The following is a 20227-nucleotide window of genomic DNA, read 5'->3' as shown; positions in this document are numbered from 1 at the left end:
AAACGTGGCTGGGTCTTTCAGCATGACAATGATCCCAAACACGCCGCCCGGACAACGAAGGAGTGGCTTCGTAAGAAGCATTTCAAGGTCCTGGAGTGGCCTAGCCAGTCTCCAGATCTCAACCCCATAGAAAATCTTTGGAGGGAGTTGAAAGTCCGTGTTGCCCAGCAACAGCCCCAAAACATCACTGCTCTAGAGGAGATCTGCATGGAGGAATGGTTAGTTAGTTAGTGGTTAGTTAGTTAGTTAACTAAAGTTTAGTTAAAAACGGCGTGTCCGTTTTTAACTAAAGCTTTTCACTCCTGATGGTCGTATTTATTTTAATACATTCTGAGTGAGTCAGACCTACATTATTAAAAAATAACCCCAAAACCATAATTCTATGGACAAGAAAACTCAGGCACAAACCAAAATAATAAACATTTATTAAATTATTATTACATTTTTTTTACACTTAAAACACAACATAAGTCATTTGGAAGTTAAAGTGGAATGTTTTTCATACACTGCATAGTAAATTCTCCCCACTACACCCATACAGAGTATGCACAGTTCAACTGCAGCTCAGCGGTATAATACATGTATCCTCTTTGATTTTTCAAAGATTGTGTGTAGCAACTCAATATACAAGATCTGCTAAAGCATAAGAAAGTAACACTGGATAAAAAGTGTTGTGTCAGACATAGTAGAACCTGTGATGAGGGATGCCCTATTAGAGATTGAAAGGCCACAGCCAGACTTTTCCTCATTGTGTTGTATTCCTTATACACTGTCATCTTACTTGCCTCAGAGAACTTAACATTCAGCAGTCAGAACTATGCCAAGTTAAGTAGTCATTTCATGTTTTTAAAAAGGCAAGATTATGTAACACATTTATATAATAAGTTCCACATCATTAAAGTGACATAGAAAATACTGATCCAAACCTTTACAATATAGCCTTAGCAGTGTCAGAGTAATAAAATAAGATAAATTAAACGACACCAAAAATTCAAGAAAAAGTATGTGAACCCTTCGGAATTACCTGGATTTCACCATAAACTGGCCATCAAATTTGATCTGATCTTCATCTAAGTCCTAACAATATACATACATAGTGTCTAATAACACAAATTGTATTTTTCCTTGTCTATATTGAATACATAATTTAAACAGTCACAGTGTAGGTTGGAAAAAGTATGTGAACCCCTAGGCTAATGACTTCTCCAAAAGCTAATTGGAGTCAGGAGTCAGCTAACCTGGGGTTCAATCAATGAGACGAGATTGGAGATGTTGGTCAGAGCTGCCTTGCCCTATAAAAAAAACTCACAAAATTTGAGTTTGCTATTCACAAGAAGCATTGCCTGATGTGAACCATGTCTCGAACAAAAGAGATCTCAGAAGACCTAATATTAAGAATTGTTGACTTACATAAAGTTGGAAAGGGTTACAAAAGTATCTCTAAAAGCCTTGATGTTCATCAGTCCACGGTAAGACAAATTGTCTATAAATGGAGAAAGTTCAGAACTGTTGCTACTCTCCCTAGGAATGGCCATCCTGCAAAGATGACTGCAAGAGCACACCACAGAATGCTCAATGAGGTTAAGAAGAATCCTAGAGAGTCAGCTAAAGATTTACAAAAATCTCTGGAATACGCTAACATCGCTGTTGACGAGTCTACGATACGTAAAACACTAAACAAGGATGGTGTTCATGGGAGGACACCACAGCAGAAGTCACTGCTGTCCAAAAAAAAACATTGCTGCAAGTCTGAAGTTTGCAAAAGTGCACCTGGATGTTCCACAGCGCTACTGACAAAATATTCTGTGGACAGATGAAACTACAGTTGAGTTGTTTGGAAGGAACACACATGCACCACTGTGTCAAGAGAAAATAAAGGCACAGCACACCAACACCTCATCCCAACTGTAAAGTATGGTGGAGGGAGCATCATGGTTGGGGCTGCTTTGCTGCCTCAGGGCCTGGAAAGCTTGCTATAGTCGACGGAAGAATGTATTCCCAAGTTTATCAAGACATTTTGCCAGAGAATGTAAGGCTATCTGTCTGCCAATTGAAGCTCAATAGAAGAAGTTGGGTGATGAAATAGGACATTGACCCAAAACATAAGTAAATCAGCAATAGAATGGGTTCAACAGAAGTCCTGACCTCAACACGATTGAGATGCTGTGGCATGACTTTGAGCAGTTCACACCAGACATCAAGAATATTGCTGAACTGAAACAGTTCTGTAAAGAATGGGCCAAAATTCCTTCTGACTGTTGTGCAGATCTGATCCGCAACTACAGAAAACGTTTGGTTGAGGTTATTGCTGCCAAAGGAGGGTAAACCAGTTATTAAATCCAAGGGATCACATACTTTTCCCACCCTGCACTGTGAATGTTTACACAGTGTGTAAAATAAAGACAAACGTATAGGGTTCACATACTTTCTTGCCACTGTATATACTGTCCAATAGGCCCACAGGAATTGATTACATCAGACACTGATTGGCACTGAAGGCCAATAAACATTGCCAGAGATAACCCTCTTTATTGGGTCATGTTATCACTGGGATTGTTCCATAATATCTCGTGCCTAAGGCCAAAATCAGCAACAATGAAAAGCTACCGTGAAATGTATATACATCTGGTGGCAAATAATTGTCTGTAAGGTTTCAACTGGACCCTGTAAGCTGCTCATTCATTATCAGATGTCTGTATATGTGTTTTTGTATGTGTTTGCATGTGTATCTTGTACACATTTGTGTGTGTATATTCTTACCACGTGTGTGATCCAACATTTACAATAACACAAAAGGTCATGGCACCCCATTTTCTGCATTGATCAATTGTCTGTGGCCAATCTGTGAGTTTAGTGAGCCTGTTTGTCACAGCATCATGTGATGGTGCCTATGGGAAGTGACAGTGCTGTGCTATCAGATGTCCGTGGTCTCCAGGATCCTGGGCGTGTCCATCTCCCCGTTGGTGCAGCGTTTGCCGTTGCTCTGTCCATTGGCTCGGTAGTGCACACTACCACCTGGTTTAATGATGGTGTTCCCCTCAGGAGCGGTGAGCTCCAGGCTAACTGTAGCACGACTCGTCTCGGTCACAGAGGAGTTGGTGTGGTAGTGGGAGTAGGAATCTGTCCATTTCCACACCAGCTTAGTCTGTAACCATTTCCTCCTAAGACATGCCTGCACCTATGGAACCAGACACTGAGTGGTTTAAGAGCAACATAAATGCTAGCTTGAACAATCTCAGTAAATACTGGCAAACAAATATATAAGAATTTCTGAATGATAATGATTATATTATTAAATAGAAATGTAAATTGTAATAGGTATACTGAGCTTAATAATCATATTTAAGATACTGGCACTTACCTCTGCATTGTAAAAGCAGAATATAATTGCGACCAGCAGTCCCTATATAAAAATAAAAGTAATTCAGTGAATATTGAGTGTGGAAATGTTATAACAATGTTTTGAATACATGATACATACTGTATGTAGGCTAGTTATATTCATTTGTAAGGCACTGTCTATGCTACCAAACATCGATTTAGGTTTGTATAGAATGGAACTGGGAGCAGCACCATCCAATCCATACCTGGAAATGTGCAAAAATGTTCATGATGAACTCGTAGATGGCCCTGGCCTTACGTCCCTCTGGCCTCCAGGGAACCAGGATGAACTGGGCTCCCAGCAGAGGGATCAGGATGAGAGTAGCTCTCACCACCTTCATATAGGCATTAGACTCTGCACTGTGGGTCACCTGCAGCTTGGTGATCAACACACGCACTATATTGAGCAGGAAGAACAGGTTCACCTGGAGAAAGAGTGTAGAAGAAGAAGAGGAATAGAGTGAGTGAATTGAGTGATTGCATTCAGTGATCGATTGTTTTCCATGAGCAATTGGCGTTTGAGAACACTTTGGTTGCTATTTCTGCTAAATGTTTGTTTGTTTTGGTAGTGCAGAATCACCAGCAGGGCAGCATGGACAGGCCCATGGATGATGTAGAGCAGGTGTGTGTCAGAACTGATCCAGCATCTGGGAGACAAAGAGACAAACCTGAGCTCAACTGAGACAGAAACATCTGATTCTGAGTTTAACTGAGATATCAGTAACTGACAATGTTCTAATGCAGTATACAGTGCAGAATGTCAATCTCTGCCACTAATATACACTGTATTCAGAGGGAGTTGTGACACATTACCTGTCATCATAGAAGAGCCCACGGGCCACAGCATGTGTGATGGCAGGAATGATGGGGAAGCCTGAGAGAGAGATGGAGTTCATGACTGTTGAGCTTCTATAAGGCCTTCATAGATATGACATAACAAATAGAGCTCTCATCGGGGACCCCCAGACATTTCACAATTTTGTTGTAGCTGTGAACTAGCTCACCTGATTCACCTATTCAAGGGCTTGATTAGTTGACAAGTTGAATCAGGTGTTCTAGCTCTGGTATAGATCGACTGGGGGTACCCGAGGAGAGGTTCAAGAACTGATAACGCACAGGCGGCACCTTATTTGGGGATGACGGACTCATGGTAATGACTGGAACTGAATAAATGGTATATCAAACACGCAGTTTCCATGTGTTAGATACCAATCCATTCACTCAATGTGATAGAGATATGAAAGCATAGAAGACTCATTGCACATTATGTAAGGGGAACTGTACCTCCTTACCTTCAGGCTATGCCCAAACACTACATCCCAACCATTCTGCCACCTCTGGTCTCTTACCCCTCCCACCCCTACGGGAAGGCGGCTCCCGCCCAGTCAAAGCTATTCTCGGTCCTGGCAGCCCAATGGTGGAACAAGCTTCCCCCTTAAGTCAGGACAGAGGAGTCCCTGCCCATCTTGCGAAAATGTCTGAAACCCTACCTCTAGTATCTTAGATAACTCACGGCACCCCGGACATCTGATCATTTACTAAAATGGCATTGTAAGTAAATTACATGCTAGGGGAAAAGGATGGTCAAACAATGAATATCAGACAGCAGAGCAGGACACAGCCATTTGAACAGTGAAAAATAAAGATGCAGTCACTCACCCCAACCCAGGACATAGTACCAGCCCAGCTGCTGCTCTCCCACAAACACAGCCACGATGATAAGAGTGTGCAGGTAGATCCCCTCACACAGCATCCAAAAGTAGTTGGATCCAAATGTATACTGGTTCAAGACTGTCAGAATCTTGCATCCAATCTGAGAGAGAACACAGGGAGAAGCCTCAGGACAGGGGTTGTTTTTGCACATATAAAATGCTAACTTTAAATTGTCACTGGCACTCATTTCCACACATTGTGGAGTGTAGCACATCAAGATGTTCACCAACCGAGTTCAACCAGTAGCTATTCACCCTGATGGCAGAGATGCACAGTACTTACAGGGTTGCTGGCCCCCAGCTGCTGGTTGTTGGCTACAGCAGAGAGCCAGATGACGGTGCAGATGGAGTTGAAGATAAAGGACAGGAACATGTTCTTATGGAGGGAGATCCTCTGGCAGCTCAGACTCCTAATGGGAGGATTAGAACAGAAAGGGAGGCGCACACTTAGGAAACAAACAAGTGTGTAACTGTATCTACACTGGCTCGTATAGGGTCATAGGAAAGCTCTGTCTTTCATTTGACTATGTGAATGAATGTTGGCAATGTAGGGAACAACCAAAGACCTCTGTTTAGAATAGAGGGCTCTGGTGTAGGAAGAGCAATACAAACAGAATCACTTTGATTAGAGGGTGTAAAGTGAAAAGGTACACTAAAGTGACATTCAGAGCACAGTCTATCTGGTGGGTCCATAGAGGAAACGATGCATGACTCACTTGAAGTAGGAGAAGATGCAGAGTGAGATGATGAGAGATACCACAGACAATCCATGTCCCACAATGGCCAAGTAGTACAAGCTAAACGCAAACTGGGCAAGAAGGGAAAGCATTAATTCCCTTCTTTAACCTGGTAAACTCAGACACCATCTGGTGGTATTTTCTAAATGACACATAACATGTAAAATCCCTTCATTAGATACATTTAGACTTCAAAAAGTCCAAGAAACGCATGCCTAGTATTGTTAGAAAAGGTAAGAACCGTGGGATTCTGATACAGGTGTACAGCAACAACGTTCCCAAAATTGTCCCCATGTTAGGGAATAAGAGATTTGAAAGTCTAGGTTTGAAATAAAATATGTTACACTTACCATTCCAAAAGGATACATTTTTTGTCATATCTTTTTCCTAATGCTGGCACTCAAAACATTCCTATAGTAAGACAGCCATTTTAAAAGTGCAGGCCTTATGCAACATGCCATGCCTTCTTACAGGAATGATATGCATACAGTGCATTCAGAAGTTATTCACACCCCTTGACTTTTTCCACATTTTGTTGTGTTACAACCTGAATTTAAAATGTATTAAATAGAGATTGTGTCACTGGCCTACACGGCATTACCCTATAATGTCAAAGGGGAATTATGTTGTTTAGAAATGTTTACAAATTAATGAAAAATGAAGTGCGGAAATGTCTTTAGTCAATAACTTTCAACCCCTTTGTTATGGCAAGCCTAAATAAGTTCAGGAGTAAAAATTTGCTTAACAAGTCAGATAAGTTGCATGGAGTCTTGAATGACTACCTCATCTCTGTACCCCACACATACAATTATCTGTAAGGTCCCTCAGTTGAGCAGTGAATTTAAAACTTAGTCAACCACAAAGACCAGAGAGGTTTTTCAATGCCTCGTAAAGGGCACGTATTGCTAGATGGGTAAAAAAAGCAGGCATTGAATATCTTTGAGCATGGTGAAGTTATTAGTTACACTTTGTATGGTGTATCAATACACCCAGTCACTACAAAGATACAGGTGTCCTTCCTAACTCAGTTGCCGGAGAGGACGGAAAACACTCAGGAATTTCACCATGAGGCCAATAGTGACTTTAAAACAGTTAAAAACAGAGTTTAATGGCTGTGATAGGAGAAAACTGAGGATGGATCAACATTGTAGTTACTACACAATACTAACCTTAATGAAAAGATTGAAAAGGAGGAAGCCAAAACATGTATCCTGTTTGGAATATGGCACTCAAGTAAAACTGAAAAAATATGGCAAAGAAATTCACTTTATAACCTGAATACAAAGCGTGATGTTTGGGGCAAATACAACAAATCACTGAGTAACACTTCACATTTTCAAGCATGGTGATGGCAGCATCATGTTATGGGTATGCTTGTCATAGGCAAGGGCTAGGGTGTTTTTTAAGATGAAAAGAAATACAGCTAAGCACAGGCAAAATCATAGAGGAAAACCTGGTTGTCTGCATTCCAACAGACACTGGTAGACAAATGTACCTTTCAGCAGGACAATAACCTAAATCACAAGGCCAAGTATACACCAAGAGGATATTGAATGTTCCTGTGGCCTAGTTACAATTGCCTAAAATCAGCTTGAAAATCTATGGCAAGTCTTGAAAATGGCTGTCAAGCAATGATCAACAACCAACTTGACAGCTTGAAGAATTTTATAAAGAATAATGTGCAATCCAGGTGTGCAAAGCTCTTAGACTTACCCAAATAGACTCAGCTGTTATCACTGCCAAAGGTGATTCTAACATGTATTGACTCAGGGGTGTGAATACTTATGTTAATGAGATATTTCAGTATTTCATTTGAAATAAAATTTGCCAACATTTCTAAAGACATGTTTTCACATTGTTATTATGGCGTATTGTGTGTCAAATGGGTGAGAAAACAATTTCATCTATTTTTAATTCAGGCTGAAGGTACTGTATAAGGAGAAAGCTGAAGTCATAACATTTTCACTGATGTAATCAACTCATGTCAGATTCCCAGTTCGTCCACTAGAAGATCACATGACATGACCACTTGAAACTAGAGGCGTCTGGTTTGGGTAGTACCTCACAGTTCGAAAATGGCTGAACGGATTTTCAAGCCTGACATCTTAAGATGACCCAAAAGTTATCATAAAAAAAAAAAAATGTAACACAGACATGCAAAGGAACTTCAAAGTTATTTTCTGATTCATTTTTCCCCATTGGAAACGAGAGATCAACAGCGAATATGGAGGGTGCATTCAAGGTCATGACATATTAAATGTGGATGGATAAGAAATGCATTGCATTACGCTGACCACCAGGGTGTACCATTTCCATTCATACAACATTTTTGCACTTCTGGTGACTTGACCTAAATGACATACTCTATTACTATGACCATAGCATAGCACATGATTTATGGCCTATGGGAGGATTCTTATGACATCCCCAGCAGTAAGATTTCCAAAAATAAAACTGCTGTAGCTTTCGAAAGATATGCCACTTTCTATTTTCTTACTGAAATTGACAGAGTGGGTAGCAGTTAAGCTCTGTGGGCCCAAAACAACCCTCAGTGTTTAACAGGTAACAACTAAATGAAGACAATAGAGAGAGATGAACTTAAAAACAATCACTAAATTGACTAACAAAAATGTCTAAGCCACTGTCAAAATTACTAAACAAGTTGGCTTAGAAGTATACCGTCAGTTTGTCCTTAGTGTACATCTGACACTGTGTGTAATTGGACCAAATACGGTTGCTCTCAGGGTGACGAAACCACTGTCCGTCCGAGTTGCATACTTTAGTCGCTTTCTCTGTTTGAATGGACACAGGGAGAGGATGGATGTCACAAAACACTTCAGGTTAGGCATCATTATTAAATATCAAGTCAGTTTAATTGTGATTGTTAGATGTGTGGCTGGCTGGTTTACCCGAGGGGTCAAAGTCCTGGAAGTACACAGGGCAGAGCTGCATGGCCGTGCCAGGTGCAGAGTCATCCCAACACAGCCAGCCGTCCCACGTGCGGTTACAGAATGTGCCTGCAAGGGGCGACAACAGAAGAGTAGCTGTGTACAGTGTATTATAGAAATGCAACTGTTTCATGTTTAAAATGTTAAGGATCATTGCCTTTGTTATCTCTGACTGTTTGTTATATCATGGACATAATATAAAGAGAGAGTGACATTGTTAGTGATATTAGAACTTCTAAAACATCTAAAACCTAGGGCTAAATCTGTCACCATAAAATACAGTGTTGAGGCATTTAAGACAAACTGAAAACGGTCTCTTATTTCCTGTGAATGTCATGCGAAAGCAGATTAATGAAACAGATTAAAAAAAGCAACCCTGTTAAATGTTTAAAATGTCTGTTCAAAATTAATGATTTACTACATTCAAAATAGTATACATGCATTTAAAACAGAGAGAAACAGCTACATGTGCAAACAAAGACCACTTTTAAAAAACAGTCCTAGTGAACAATACAATGAAGTCTGTGTCCAGGTTGTATGTACGGAAATAGAGTGCAAAATAGCATTTCAAAAGCCTTGTGAGGTCGAGATACAGGGGCAGCTTGTAGACAAAGACCACTTCCTTCCTTTCAGACCTTTCTCCCGTGACCTGCACCACTCCTCCACTCTGCTATACTGTATGTGTGTGCACATGTGTGTAGTGCCTCACCAGCTTCAGTGCGTGGTGGGTCATAGATGATCTTCAGGTAGCACTCAAACTGAGCTGAGAGGATCTGGCTGCGGGTCACGGTGGTCGACAAAGGGATGTTGGGCACCTCCTCGGATGACAGCATGGTCCCCACATCTTCACAGTGGCATACCTATTGGATGTTTAACAGCCCTTTTATAGATTCTAATCTGACAAAAACACACATATTCAGGAGTCTCTCTCACCTCAACGGCCAGTAGTAGCCCCGGAAGCCATAGCGCTGGGATCCTCCACATTGTTCTATATGGGACAAAGAAAGGTGTTGCCAGTGAACTACAGTGGCTTGTGAAAGTAGTCACCCCCTTTGGCATTTGTCCTATTTTGTTGCCTTACAACCTGGAATTAAAATTGATTTTTGGGGGGGGGCTTGTATAATTTGATTTACACAACATGCCTACCACTTTGAAGATGCAAAATATATATTGTGAAACAAGACAAAAAAAAACTGAACACTTGAGCGTGCATAACTATTCACCCCCCCCCCAAAGTCAATACTTTGTAGAGCCACCTTTTGCAGCAATTACTGCTGCAAGTCTCTTGGGGTATGTCTCTCGCTTGGCACATCTAGCCACTGGGATTTTTGCCCATTCCACAAGGCAAAACTGCTCCAGCTCCTTCAAGTTGGATGGGTTCCGCTGGTGTACAGCAATCTTTAAATCTTAACACAGATTCTCAATTGGAATGAGGTCTGGGCTTTGACTAGGACATTTAAATGTTCCCCTTAAACCACTTGAGTGTTGCTTTAGAAGTAAGCTTAGGGTTATTGTCCTGCTGGAAGGTGAACCTCCGTCCCAGTCTCAAATCTCTGGAAGACTGAAACAGGTTTCCCCTCAAGGATTTCCCTGTATTTAACACCATCCATCATTCCGTCAATCCTTACGAGTTTCTCAGTCCCTGCCGATGAAAAACATCACCACAGCATGATGCTACCAGCACGCTTCACCTTGGGGATGGTGTTCTCATGGTGATGAGAGGTGTTGGGTTTGTGCCAGACAGAGGCTTCCTTGATGGCCAACAAACTACATTTTAGTCTCATCTGACCAGAGTACCTTCTTCCAAATGTTTGGGGAGTCTCGCACATTCCTTTTGGCAAACAGCAAATGTGTTTGCTTATTTTTTTCTTTAAGCAATGTCTTTTTTCTGTCCACTCTTCCGTAAAGCCCAGCTCTGTGGAGTGTACGGCTTAAAGTGGTCCTATGGACAGATACTCCAATCTCCGCTGTGGAGCTTTGCAGCTCCTTCAGGGTTATCTTTGGTCTCTTTGTTGCCTCTCTGATTAATGCCCTCCTTGCCTGGTCTGTGAGTTTGTGGGCAGCCCTCTCTTGGCAGGTTTGTTGTGGTGCCATATTCTTTCAATTTTTAATAAAGGATTTAAATGGTGCTCTGTGGGATGTTCAAAGTGTCTGATATTTTTTTATAAGCCAACCCTGATCTGTACTTCTCCACAACTTTGTCCCTAACCTGTTTGGTGAGCTCCTTGGTCATCATGGTGCCACTTGCTTGGTGGTGTTGCAGTTTTTTTAAACATGTTCTTTTTTTCCATCACACCAATGTGGATTATTTTGTGTATGTCCATTACATGAAGTACAAATAAAAATCTATTTAAATTACAGGTTGTAATGCAACAAAGTAGTAAAAATGCCAAGGGGGATGAATACTTTTGCAAGGCACTGTATGACGAGAGGAATCACAAGCATGGAAATAGTAGAGGGGAGTGGCTGTATTTCTAACTGTGGGATATACTTCTATGGTCTGGTTCATTTACATTTAAGTCATTTAGCAGACGCTCTTATCCAGAGCGACTTACAAATTGGAAAGTTCATACATATTCATCCTGGTCCCCCCATGGGAATTGAACCCTAGTCCCCCCGTGGGAATTGAACCCACAAACCTGGCGTTGCAAGCGCTATGCTCTACCAACTGAGCCACACGGGACCATGGTAGAAATTATTTGCAGCAGTAGCTCCCTTTGAATGGACCACTCAACAGTAATTGGCCAGACTATATGAGGAGACAACAAAAATACATGTTTGTTTATATGTTTGTGCTGACGGAACACACATTGCAGGGTCTCAGAACAGGATGTCCACTCAAAACAGGTCACAGCACCGCAGTCGTTCCGCCCATGGTCAGGGAACATGCATATTTACAATACCAAGAAAGACGAGGATGTTTATTTGAAGATCGCTGAAATCTGATGTAAAAGTATACAAAGCTTGTCCCTCATGAAATCCAAAATGTTAATTCACTAACCCAGCAAAAGAAACCTTTTGAATTATAAAGCACAGTCAAATTCCAGCTGGAACAGGAACATAGAAGTATTGATCTTTGAGTACTACGAGACATATGAAAACATATTTTTAGTGAGTTATTAAAAAATGATGAGTGTAAAACATGAGCAAAGGGAGAGAAAGACAGGAGGAAAAGAGGATAGAATGTGGAATGCTTTGGAGCTTTGGGGAAGACTGTTAGTAAGGGAGGATGAGTCACACACTTCCAGCTCTCTCGCTCCTTACCCCCAGGTTCTTTGGAAATGTCATAACTGTCAATGGTCACACAGAGATGGGTGTGGATCACAATCTAAGGGAGCCACAGCCTCTTACTGCAGCTCTGCTCTAGATCTCTTGTAAATTGTCTTTGGCCTTTTATCTGTGACCATGGGTGTGGGATAGAGAGATAAAAGAGAGAGGAATACAGAGAGAGAGAGGGTAAGACCTGGTACAGAGGCAGAACACAAGCCCCATGGCTGACAATCCACAGAGACGCACGGTTGGCCCAGGAACTCAATACACTGGTGTAGTCTATATATAGGGTCCTCTCTCTTCAATGGCTTGTCACCTGATCAAAGTCCCAGGACGGACGGGTGTCACACTTGTTCAGTAGTGTTCTCATACAACACCCTTTCAAAATCAAGCAACGTTCCCATTCCCTTTCAGTCTGTAAAACTACTATTTGCCTCCTATGCCAAGGAAAACAAACACACTGAGTATTAACATTTTATAATTTGTAGTAGTAATATGATTTTTGGGGTCATTTGTTGACAATACAACTATCACTTAATCAAACTGCTCAAAACTAATGAACCAAAATGATGTAGTGCCTAGTTAACGTTTATAGGTTGATAACTGCTAAACTCTGTCAATTTCTATAGTTTCACTTCACAAATGTATCAATTTGACATCCCTTTATGTTTGAAGGTAAAACCAAATCTATGGATAAGGCTGTAAATACTACATAATCATTCTCCATCAGGCAGTGTGCTGGTGTAGTCTATATATAGGATCCTATATCTCTTCAATGGCTTGTCACCTGTCACAAGTGCTCAGTAGTGTTCTCATTCAACGCTATACAACACCTTTTCACAATCTAGCAACTTCCCATTCCCTTTCACTCTGTAAAACTGCTACTTGCCTCCTATGCCAAGGAAAACAAACTGAAATGAGAACTGTAATTACAGTTTGGCTGTTATCATGAACTGAATAGTAATGAGCAGGATATTACATCCTGATGATATCAATTAATCAGACTTGATTCACTATATAAAAAATGTCAAGTGTCACATGACACACGAGCCCTAGAGAGAGAGTGTGAGACACACACAGGGAAATCAATCAGATTGTTACAGAAATTAAAACCTCTTATTTGACATATTGGGAAAATGAAACAAAAACAAAAAATAAACTAAATTGCTATTTGGCCCTAAAAAGAGATTATAAATAACTCTACTCTAAATTAGCTCTACTCTGCCAGAAATACAAAACAGAGACCACCAATACAGGACCACAGAACGAGTAGTAATACCCATAAAACCTAGGGGTCAAACAAGAAATGATTCCAATTGTTTTTCCATCATTCATTTTTCCTATAGAAGATTTGAGAAACACTTCAAATAAGGGCTGTTTCGTGTAGGCTTACCCTGGCGTGATGTTTTGATAACCTTGTAAATCTCTAGGACAAGGTGACTTTTATCAATATATATGTCTGTATTTATCCCCCCAAAAATAAAAGCTAATTAGCTGCTAATGTGGCTATCATAAAGAACTACAAATGCCATGATGATCTGGATGAGACTGCCAAATCGAGGAAAATGTAAGAATCTCTGGATTCTAATGTTAACTACATTTAGTCATTAATAAATTGTCAACATTTCTTTAAAAATCAACAATTGTCTTAACTATCTTGTCCAAGTTTTAAATTGACACAATACCTGTTAGCAAATGTGTCAGCTAGAGATGACATGCAGGAGCTTGCAGGGATTTGTAGTCTTGCATGATGTCTACTTTAAATCGAATTAGCATTTTCAAATCTGAGTGTAAATAGAGCCAAATATATTGATAAGACACTTTGTCCGAGAGAGATCTACATGGTTATCAAAACGTCACGCCAGGGTAAACCTACACAACACAGACCTAATTTTAAGTGTTTCTAAAATTCCCTATGGGAAAAATTATTGGTGGAAAAAAGATTGGAACGATTTCCCTGTTTGACCGCTAGGTTTTATGACACTTCCACTGTGGGGCTTTATTGGCTATAGAAAAAGGAAGACACAAAAAGACTTGGCTACCCAAAGAGTAGTGTGTATGTCGTCACTGCACGACAGGGGAAGTAAAGATAGAGATGCATTTCCTCATCCATTAAAAATGTATTATTCAGAAAGAGTCATTCTTCGAAGAAAATACTACATTTATTCAAAAAAATATATTATTAAACCCAGAGGAAAAATGTTAAATACTCAATGACGAAGGAGCGTTGGCTCCTCTTGCAGCCAAATATGTATTTGCCACTCATTGTCTGACACTGGGCCAATTGAGATATTTCACGTGACTAATACATTTCAGTTAATTACTATAGCTCTCGCCCTTGGGCCAATCAGTGTCATTTTGTAAATGCCGGATCTCTATGGCCAGACGCATAATTCATCCAAATTGAGTCAAAATCGGAACAGTGCTGTCTGAGGTATCGCATGTGACGAAAGTACAGACTGAGACAGATCCACAGTCTCCTCCCAAATTAAACAGTAACACTCGCTATTATTAATATTTCCATGATTATTATCCCAAATGGTAATGATGGTAGTTGTATCACTAATATAGTGGCGATTATAATAGTAGTAATAGTGTTGGTAGGTAGAAATGATAGCTAGTAGTGGTAATAGTGTAAATATAAGTGGTTGAAGCGTAACTTTTTGAATTAATAGTGGTTTGTTATTTCTCATGAGAGCGAGAGAGACATTTAGTAATGACAAATACATTTGAAACTTCACGCACAGTAAAACGTTTGTATGACTTAATAAAATAGTGGGGGGGAAAGGTGCTTGTCCATTGACAGCTACACCAAAGCACAAACTAATAATATAAAGACAGCACTTCAAAAAGTCTATTTCACACGATAGCCTGCTGAATTTGCGGTAACTTTTCTTTCATTTCGGCATAAATTAAAATGTCGCACTGACTTGTTCACGGATTGATGTTTCAGCATTGTTTCAATGAAGAGTTCGGGGATCGACGAGCCATGAGCAACATACAGTTACAAGCCTGTTAGAGTTAGCGACAGGTTAACGAGCAATATCCACCGTCGTACTGTAGTATGGATAAAGCCTGAGCTGGAATGGGAAGCTAAGTGAAGCTGGCTAGTTTAGCAGTATACGTCTCAGGCGCCTTGCGAGGCTATTGGCCCCTTAACCTGAGCCCTAATCTAGGTTCAGCAGAATGTCAACTCAAAACAAAAGACAGTGTTAAAGATCGACTCCTTAGTTGCTGCATCCATTTAATGATATGTATGCCCATTGATTCTTAAAAAATATAAACTTAAATGCCTCAGCTTAGTTCAACTGTCATACCACATCAGAACCTAAAACATGAGCTTGTTTTACTCCAATGTTTGTAAACAACGTGAATGGGAACAAACACTGTATATCCTCAACATGGCTATGGTTACAATCATTGGTCATGGTCATTCCTTGTATCTTTAGCCGTCTATGAATATGAGGTGACAGCTTTCTTATTGTTTCAGATTCTAGCTTCAAGGAATTAATATAATTGGTCTACCAGCATCCCAGGTAGTTCACTTAATTCAAGATATAATTGGTACTTATAATACCTGTAGTTAAGCAAAAATAAATGCTCTACACTATTTAGATGTATGTATTCACTGGTTTGCAGACCAGGACAAACAGTTAAGGTATGACTATATAAAAATGTAATTACTGCTAGAAACTGTCCCTTGACAACCACTCAGGAGGCTCTTCATAACCACTCAAGGAAATTCATGAAGTTGTCATTCCAGTCCAAGTCTTCTTTAAGGCGGACTCAGAGTTATTCTAATCTTTGATATAGGACCATCAAATCAAAGTACTTTAACTTGTTTTAAATATCCTCTTGTGTTACATGTAACACTGAAGCGCTCTTTGCTAACCTCTTTATCCATGTACCATTACAGTATATGGATATTTTCAAATTCACCCTTCCTTACATCATTTTCTACCAAAGAGGCCTGCCACTGGAAAAGTACAGATGTGACTACAGTGTGTCTTGAAAATCTTGAATAATACCAACTTGTTTCAAGCAGACCACCATAGTCCCCGTGCCCAAGAACATCAACGTAACCTGCCTAAATGACTATCGTCCCATAGCACTCACATCTATAGCCATGAAGTGCTTTGATAGGCTAGTCATGGCTCACATCAACACCATCATGCCAGAAACCCTAGAGCCACTCCAATTCACATACCGCCCCAACAATCTCTATCGCACTCCACACTGCCCTTTCCCACATGGACAAAAGGAACAACTACTGTATGTGAGAATGCTGTTCATTGACTACAGCTCAGCATTCAACACCTTAGTTCCCTTCAAACTCATCACCAAGCTCATGACCCTGGTACTGAACATATCCACGCTACTGGATCCTGGACTTCCTGATGGACCGTCCCCAGGCGGTGAGGGTAAGCAACACATCCGCCATGCTGACCATCAACACGGGGGCCCCTCAGTGGTGTGTGATTAGTCCCCTCCTGTACTCCCTGTTCACCCACGACTGCGTGGCAGTGCACGACTCCAACACCATCATTAAGTTTGCTGATGACACGATGGTGGTAGGCCTGATCACCAAGAACGATGAGGCAGCCTATAGGTAGGAGGTCAGAGATCTGGCAGTGTGCAAGACAAAGGAGCTGATTGTGGACAACAGGAAACGATGGGGCTGTAGTGGAGCGGGCCGAGGGCTTCACGTTGCTTGGTGCCCACATCACTAAGGAATTAACATGGTCCACACACACAGTGCCTCTTCTCCCTCGGGAGGCTACAAAGATTTGGCATGGGCCTTCAGATCCTCAAAAAGTTCTACAGCTGCACCACTGAGAGCATCTTGACTGGCTGCATCAACGCTTGGTACGGCAACTGTAAGGCACCCGACCACAAGGCACTACAGAGGGTGGTGAGTAAGGCCCAGTACACCACCGGGGCCGAGGTCCCTGCCATCCAGGACCTATATATTAAACGGTGTCAGAGGAAGGCCCCCCCAAAAATTGTCCAACTCCAGCCAATCAAGCCATAGACCGTTCTCTCTGCTACCGCATGGCAAGTGGTACCAGTGCACCAAGTCTGGAACCAATAGGACCCTGAACAGCTTCTAACCCCAAGCCACAAGACTGCTAAACAAGGCGGCTAGATAGCTAATCAAATAGCTACACAGACCATCTGCATTGACCCTTTTTTTAACAAACTCTTGCACTGACTATGCACACACACCCCAACATACGCACACATGGATACTGACGCCACACACACGCTGCTGCTCCACATATGCTGCTGTTACAGATGTCTATTATCTATCCTGTTGCCTAGTCACTTTACCCCTATCTACAGTATATGTAAATATCTACCTCAATTACCTTGTACCCCTGCACATCGACTCGGTATTGGTACTCCCTGTACATAGCCATGTTATTTTTACTCATTAGTGTTATTCACTGTGTATTTATTCCCTGTGTCACTATTTCTATTTTATCTTTAAGGACCCGTAAGTAAGCATTTCACTGTTAGTCTCCAACTTAACTACCAGTCAACAACATTTCCCTGAGAAGTTTGCTGTTTCCTTTTCCAGTTTTTTTTTTCTAACTTTCATTCAGATGTATTAATTCCTCTGAGACAGACCTTGATGACTACTTGGGTACTGAATCTCCACCCACACATTAGAAGCATCTTTAACCATTTAACTTGAAGAGATGCTAATCATGCATTCCATATTTTATGAAAATTATTTGGATTTCCCAGCTCCTTTCTGACAACCCCATGACCCCTGAGAGCAATGCATCTTTCTGTCCTTTAGAGCAGGGTTTCCCAAACCCGGTCCTAGACCCCCCCCCCCCCCCACATCATTTCCCCCCCTCTTTTGCTTACTGTTGGTTAGGCTGTCATAGCTCACTGACTAACTCACTGAGGAGAAGCCTGTTTATTTGTATTACAAAAGGGGCTGTGGAGAGCCTCTCCGAATCCCAGGAAGGATGAAGTATGAGGAGGCCTCTCTCACTTCCACCCCCCTCGCCCAACAACCACAGGTTAAAAATAAGCCATTGTTAGCCTACACCAAGGCCTAGGGTTTTAGAGGGAAGTAAACTTTGAACTTCCATCATTAGACGTCAGTAATATCGTTTAACTTTTTTTAAACATATAACTGCCAGGAAATGTGACTTTGATAAAGCTAGAACAGTTAAGTTATACACGTCAACAACATACTGTGTGTAGGCCAACCTCAACTAATGTATGGACCACAGTCAAAAGTCTACTATGACATACGGTAAGTAGAGTATTCTTTACTTTTACTCTGATTCCATAAATCTCAGAGTCAACTTTTGTTTTCCAGGAATTTTCATAAAGCTTTCTATTGGTGAGTGATTATGGACTTTTCCCATAGCTGGATCCAGAAATAGTTTTCAAAGCTTGGAGCCATGCCATACTGTTTTGCCAGAGAGAGAGAAAGAGAGAGACAGAGACAGAGAGATTAGACCGTCCACAACCACACTGTCCCATCACTGTGATACTCCAAACAAACACACTCTCCCACTGGCCGTGGTGCCAGTAGGACTGGGTGGACATACTGCACCCACTCCAACACATACAAAAATATGATCCCTATTTTATGATCCAGATTTTGCCACCAACCATCCCCCCACTGTACTGATATCCATAACACTGACAGAGCAGGTATGACATGTTTCAGACCTCCTGTGGTTATATTACTTAAAGGGTTTGTGCATGCCCCCGGCAGTTTATATACCATCCTGCTACTCAAAATAATCCATAGGTAACATTAACCCCTGGTCCCCTTTCCTTCCACTACCCAGAAAAAGCAGTTAGTTCGGCACAGGGTCTTGGCATGATCGCAAAAGGGTTTTGGACTAAAGTAGCAGGCACAACACATACCACTCAACAGCTGCCTGGCAGGGGCAGTGTGTTCTAGGGCAAAGATATGTTGGAGGGCTGGGACTCCTGAACAGAACCATTAAAACCAGCAACACAATATGCACAAATAGAACAGACCTGGAAACACCTCAAGTTGCTTACTTACTGATAGCCTTTGATGTGAAGCCTTTAATGTTAAATTTGAGTGACATACAAAACAGTCACGTGTAGTATGTAATTATGAAGGTACAACAGTCAAGGATATTTGTAATTTAATTTCACTTCCATTCTTTGTTCTTAGAAAGCCAACTTGTTGCAATAACCACGACCGCACGAACGCAGGCACATACGAGCACAAACACATTTAGATTTTTTTTAACTTAAATTCATACCCTCCAAATTCTCCAGACAAGGCAACCAACTGGCCAGGGCGTTTGTCATGCAACCTGTTTGGGTGGGGTTACTTGGAGACTGCGCGTGCATTAGTGCCCAAAATGTGCCCATATGACCAAATGCATTTTATTTGTCTAATTGATATTGTTTAGTTGATAGGCTATTCATTTTTATTTTCTTAAAATGACACGGAATTCTATTTCGCTGGGCATGCATAGGCTAATGACAGACAATCGCGTCTATGACAGTAACCTAGATGTCACATTCTGTAGCTTGCAACAAAAAAAAAAAGCTCTTATGGTGTTTAAAGCAAAAACATTTGCAGCTACAATGGACATCCTCTTGGAAAGTAAGTAAAAAAAATACACATACCTTCAGAATTTGTTGGATGCTCTCTACTTTCCAAAATCTTCCCACCTTCACATGTTCCAGTGTAAACGTCTCAGGCACTGTGTCCAGTCCGCACCAAAGCGTTGCATTGATAGCCGCGATTGTTGAGGGCGGTCCGTCTCAGGGTTTTAGGGTTTTTATAATCAACATGAAATTTGGATTTCAGAGCCTAATTGGTTATTTCCATGATTGAATCAGTGTTTCAATTTTTTGAAGCAATGCTTACACTGTTACTACCACTGTAAATGAGTTAGTCTGCAACTGACTGTTGACATTAATGACATGAGTCTTTTAGTCTAGCAAGCTGCTGCTTCATTCAAATGAAATAGAAAACGCATGATTTATTGCTGAGGGGCTGTGATTTTTTTGTAGCAATTTCATGCGTTCCCAATTACATCAATATGGGCCTTGGTTGTCACTGGTTACCACAGCCACTGAGTAAAGATTGTCTAGGCCTATATTGTAAAAATTCATGAAAACAATTTTTTTATTTTTGGTCTTAATTTAAGGTTATGGT

General features: G+C 41.0%; 1 protein-coding gene across 2 annotated transcripts; it reads right to left on the bottom strand.

Annotated features, from left to right (window-relative positions):
• Positions 1–408: 408 nt before the first annotated feature.
• On the bottom strand, positions 409–19995 carry LOC129860856 (calcitonin gene-related peptide type 1 receptor-like). Of its 2 annotated transcripts, XM_055931708.1 has the most exons (13): positions 19693–19995; positions 9712–9766; positions 9488–9638; positions 8740–8847; positions 8510–8622; positions 5810–5901; positions 5377–5503; positions 5041–5194; positions 4195–4255; positions 3962–4028; positions 3588–3806; positions 3362–3403; positions 409–3178 (listed from the first exon to the last, which is right to left on the bottom strand). In XM_055931708.1, the coding sequence occupies exons 2-13, from the start codon at positions 9760–9762 to the stop codon at positions 2915–2917; spliced, it is 1449 nt and encodes a 482-aa protein (XP_055787683.1). In that variant the 5' UTR covers positions 9763–9766; positions 19693–19995; the 3' UTR covers positions 409–2914. The 2 variants fall into 2 exon arrangements, with proteins under 2 accessions (XP_055787683.1, XP_055787684.1); XM_055931709.1 differs by lacking the exon at positions 9712–9766.
• Positions 19996–20227: the final 232 nt, after the last annotated feature.

The sequence above is a fragment of the Salvelinus fontinalis genome, chromosome 8 (genome assembly GCF_029448725.1).
Source record: "Salvelinus fontinalis isolate EN_2023a chromosome 8, ASM2944872v1, whole genome shotgun sequence".
Lineage (NCBI taxonomy): Eukaryota > Metazoa > Chordata > Actinopteri > Salmoniformes > Salmonidae > Salvelinus > Salvelinus fontinalis.
The sequence above is the reverse complement of the archived record's forward strand: the minus strand, read 5'-3'. Positions and strand labels throughout refer to the sequence as shown.

Coding starts and splice junctions, on each gene's coding strand:
- LOC129860856 (XM_055931708.1), bottom strand. CDS start 9,762: ATGTGGAGGATCCCAGCGCTATGGCTTCCGGGGCTACTACTGGCCGTT. Junction 8,623..8,739: donor CCAGGACTTTGACCCCTCGG/GTAAACCAGCCA, acceptor CCATTCAAACAG/AGAAAGCGACTAAAGTATGC. Junction 5,902..8,509: donor ACACTAAGGACAAACTGACG/GTATACTTCTAA, acceptor CTTCTTGCCCAG/TTTGCGTTTAGCTTGTACTA.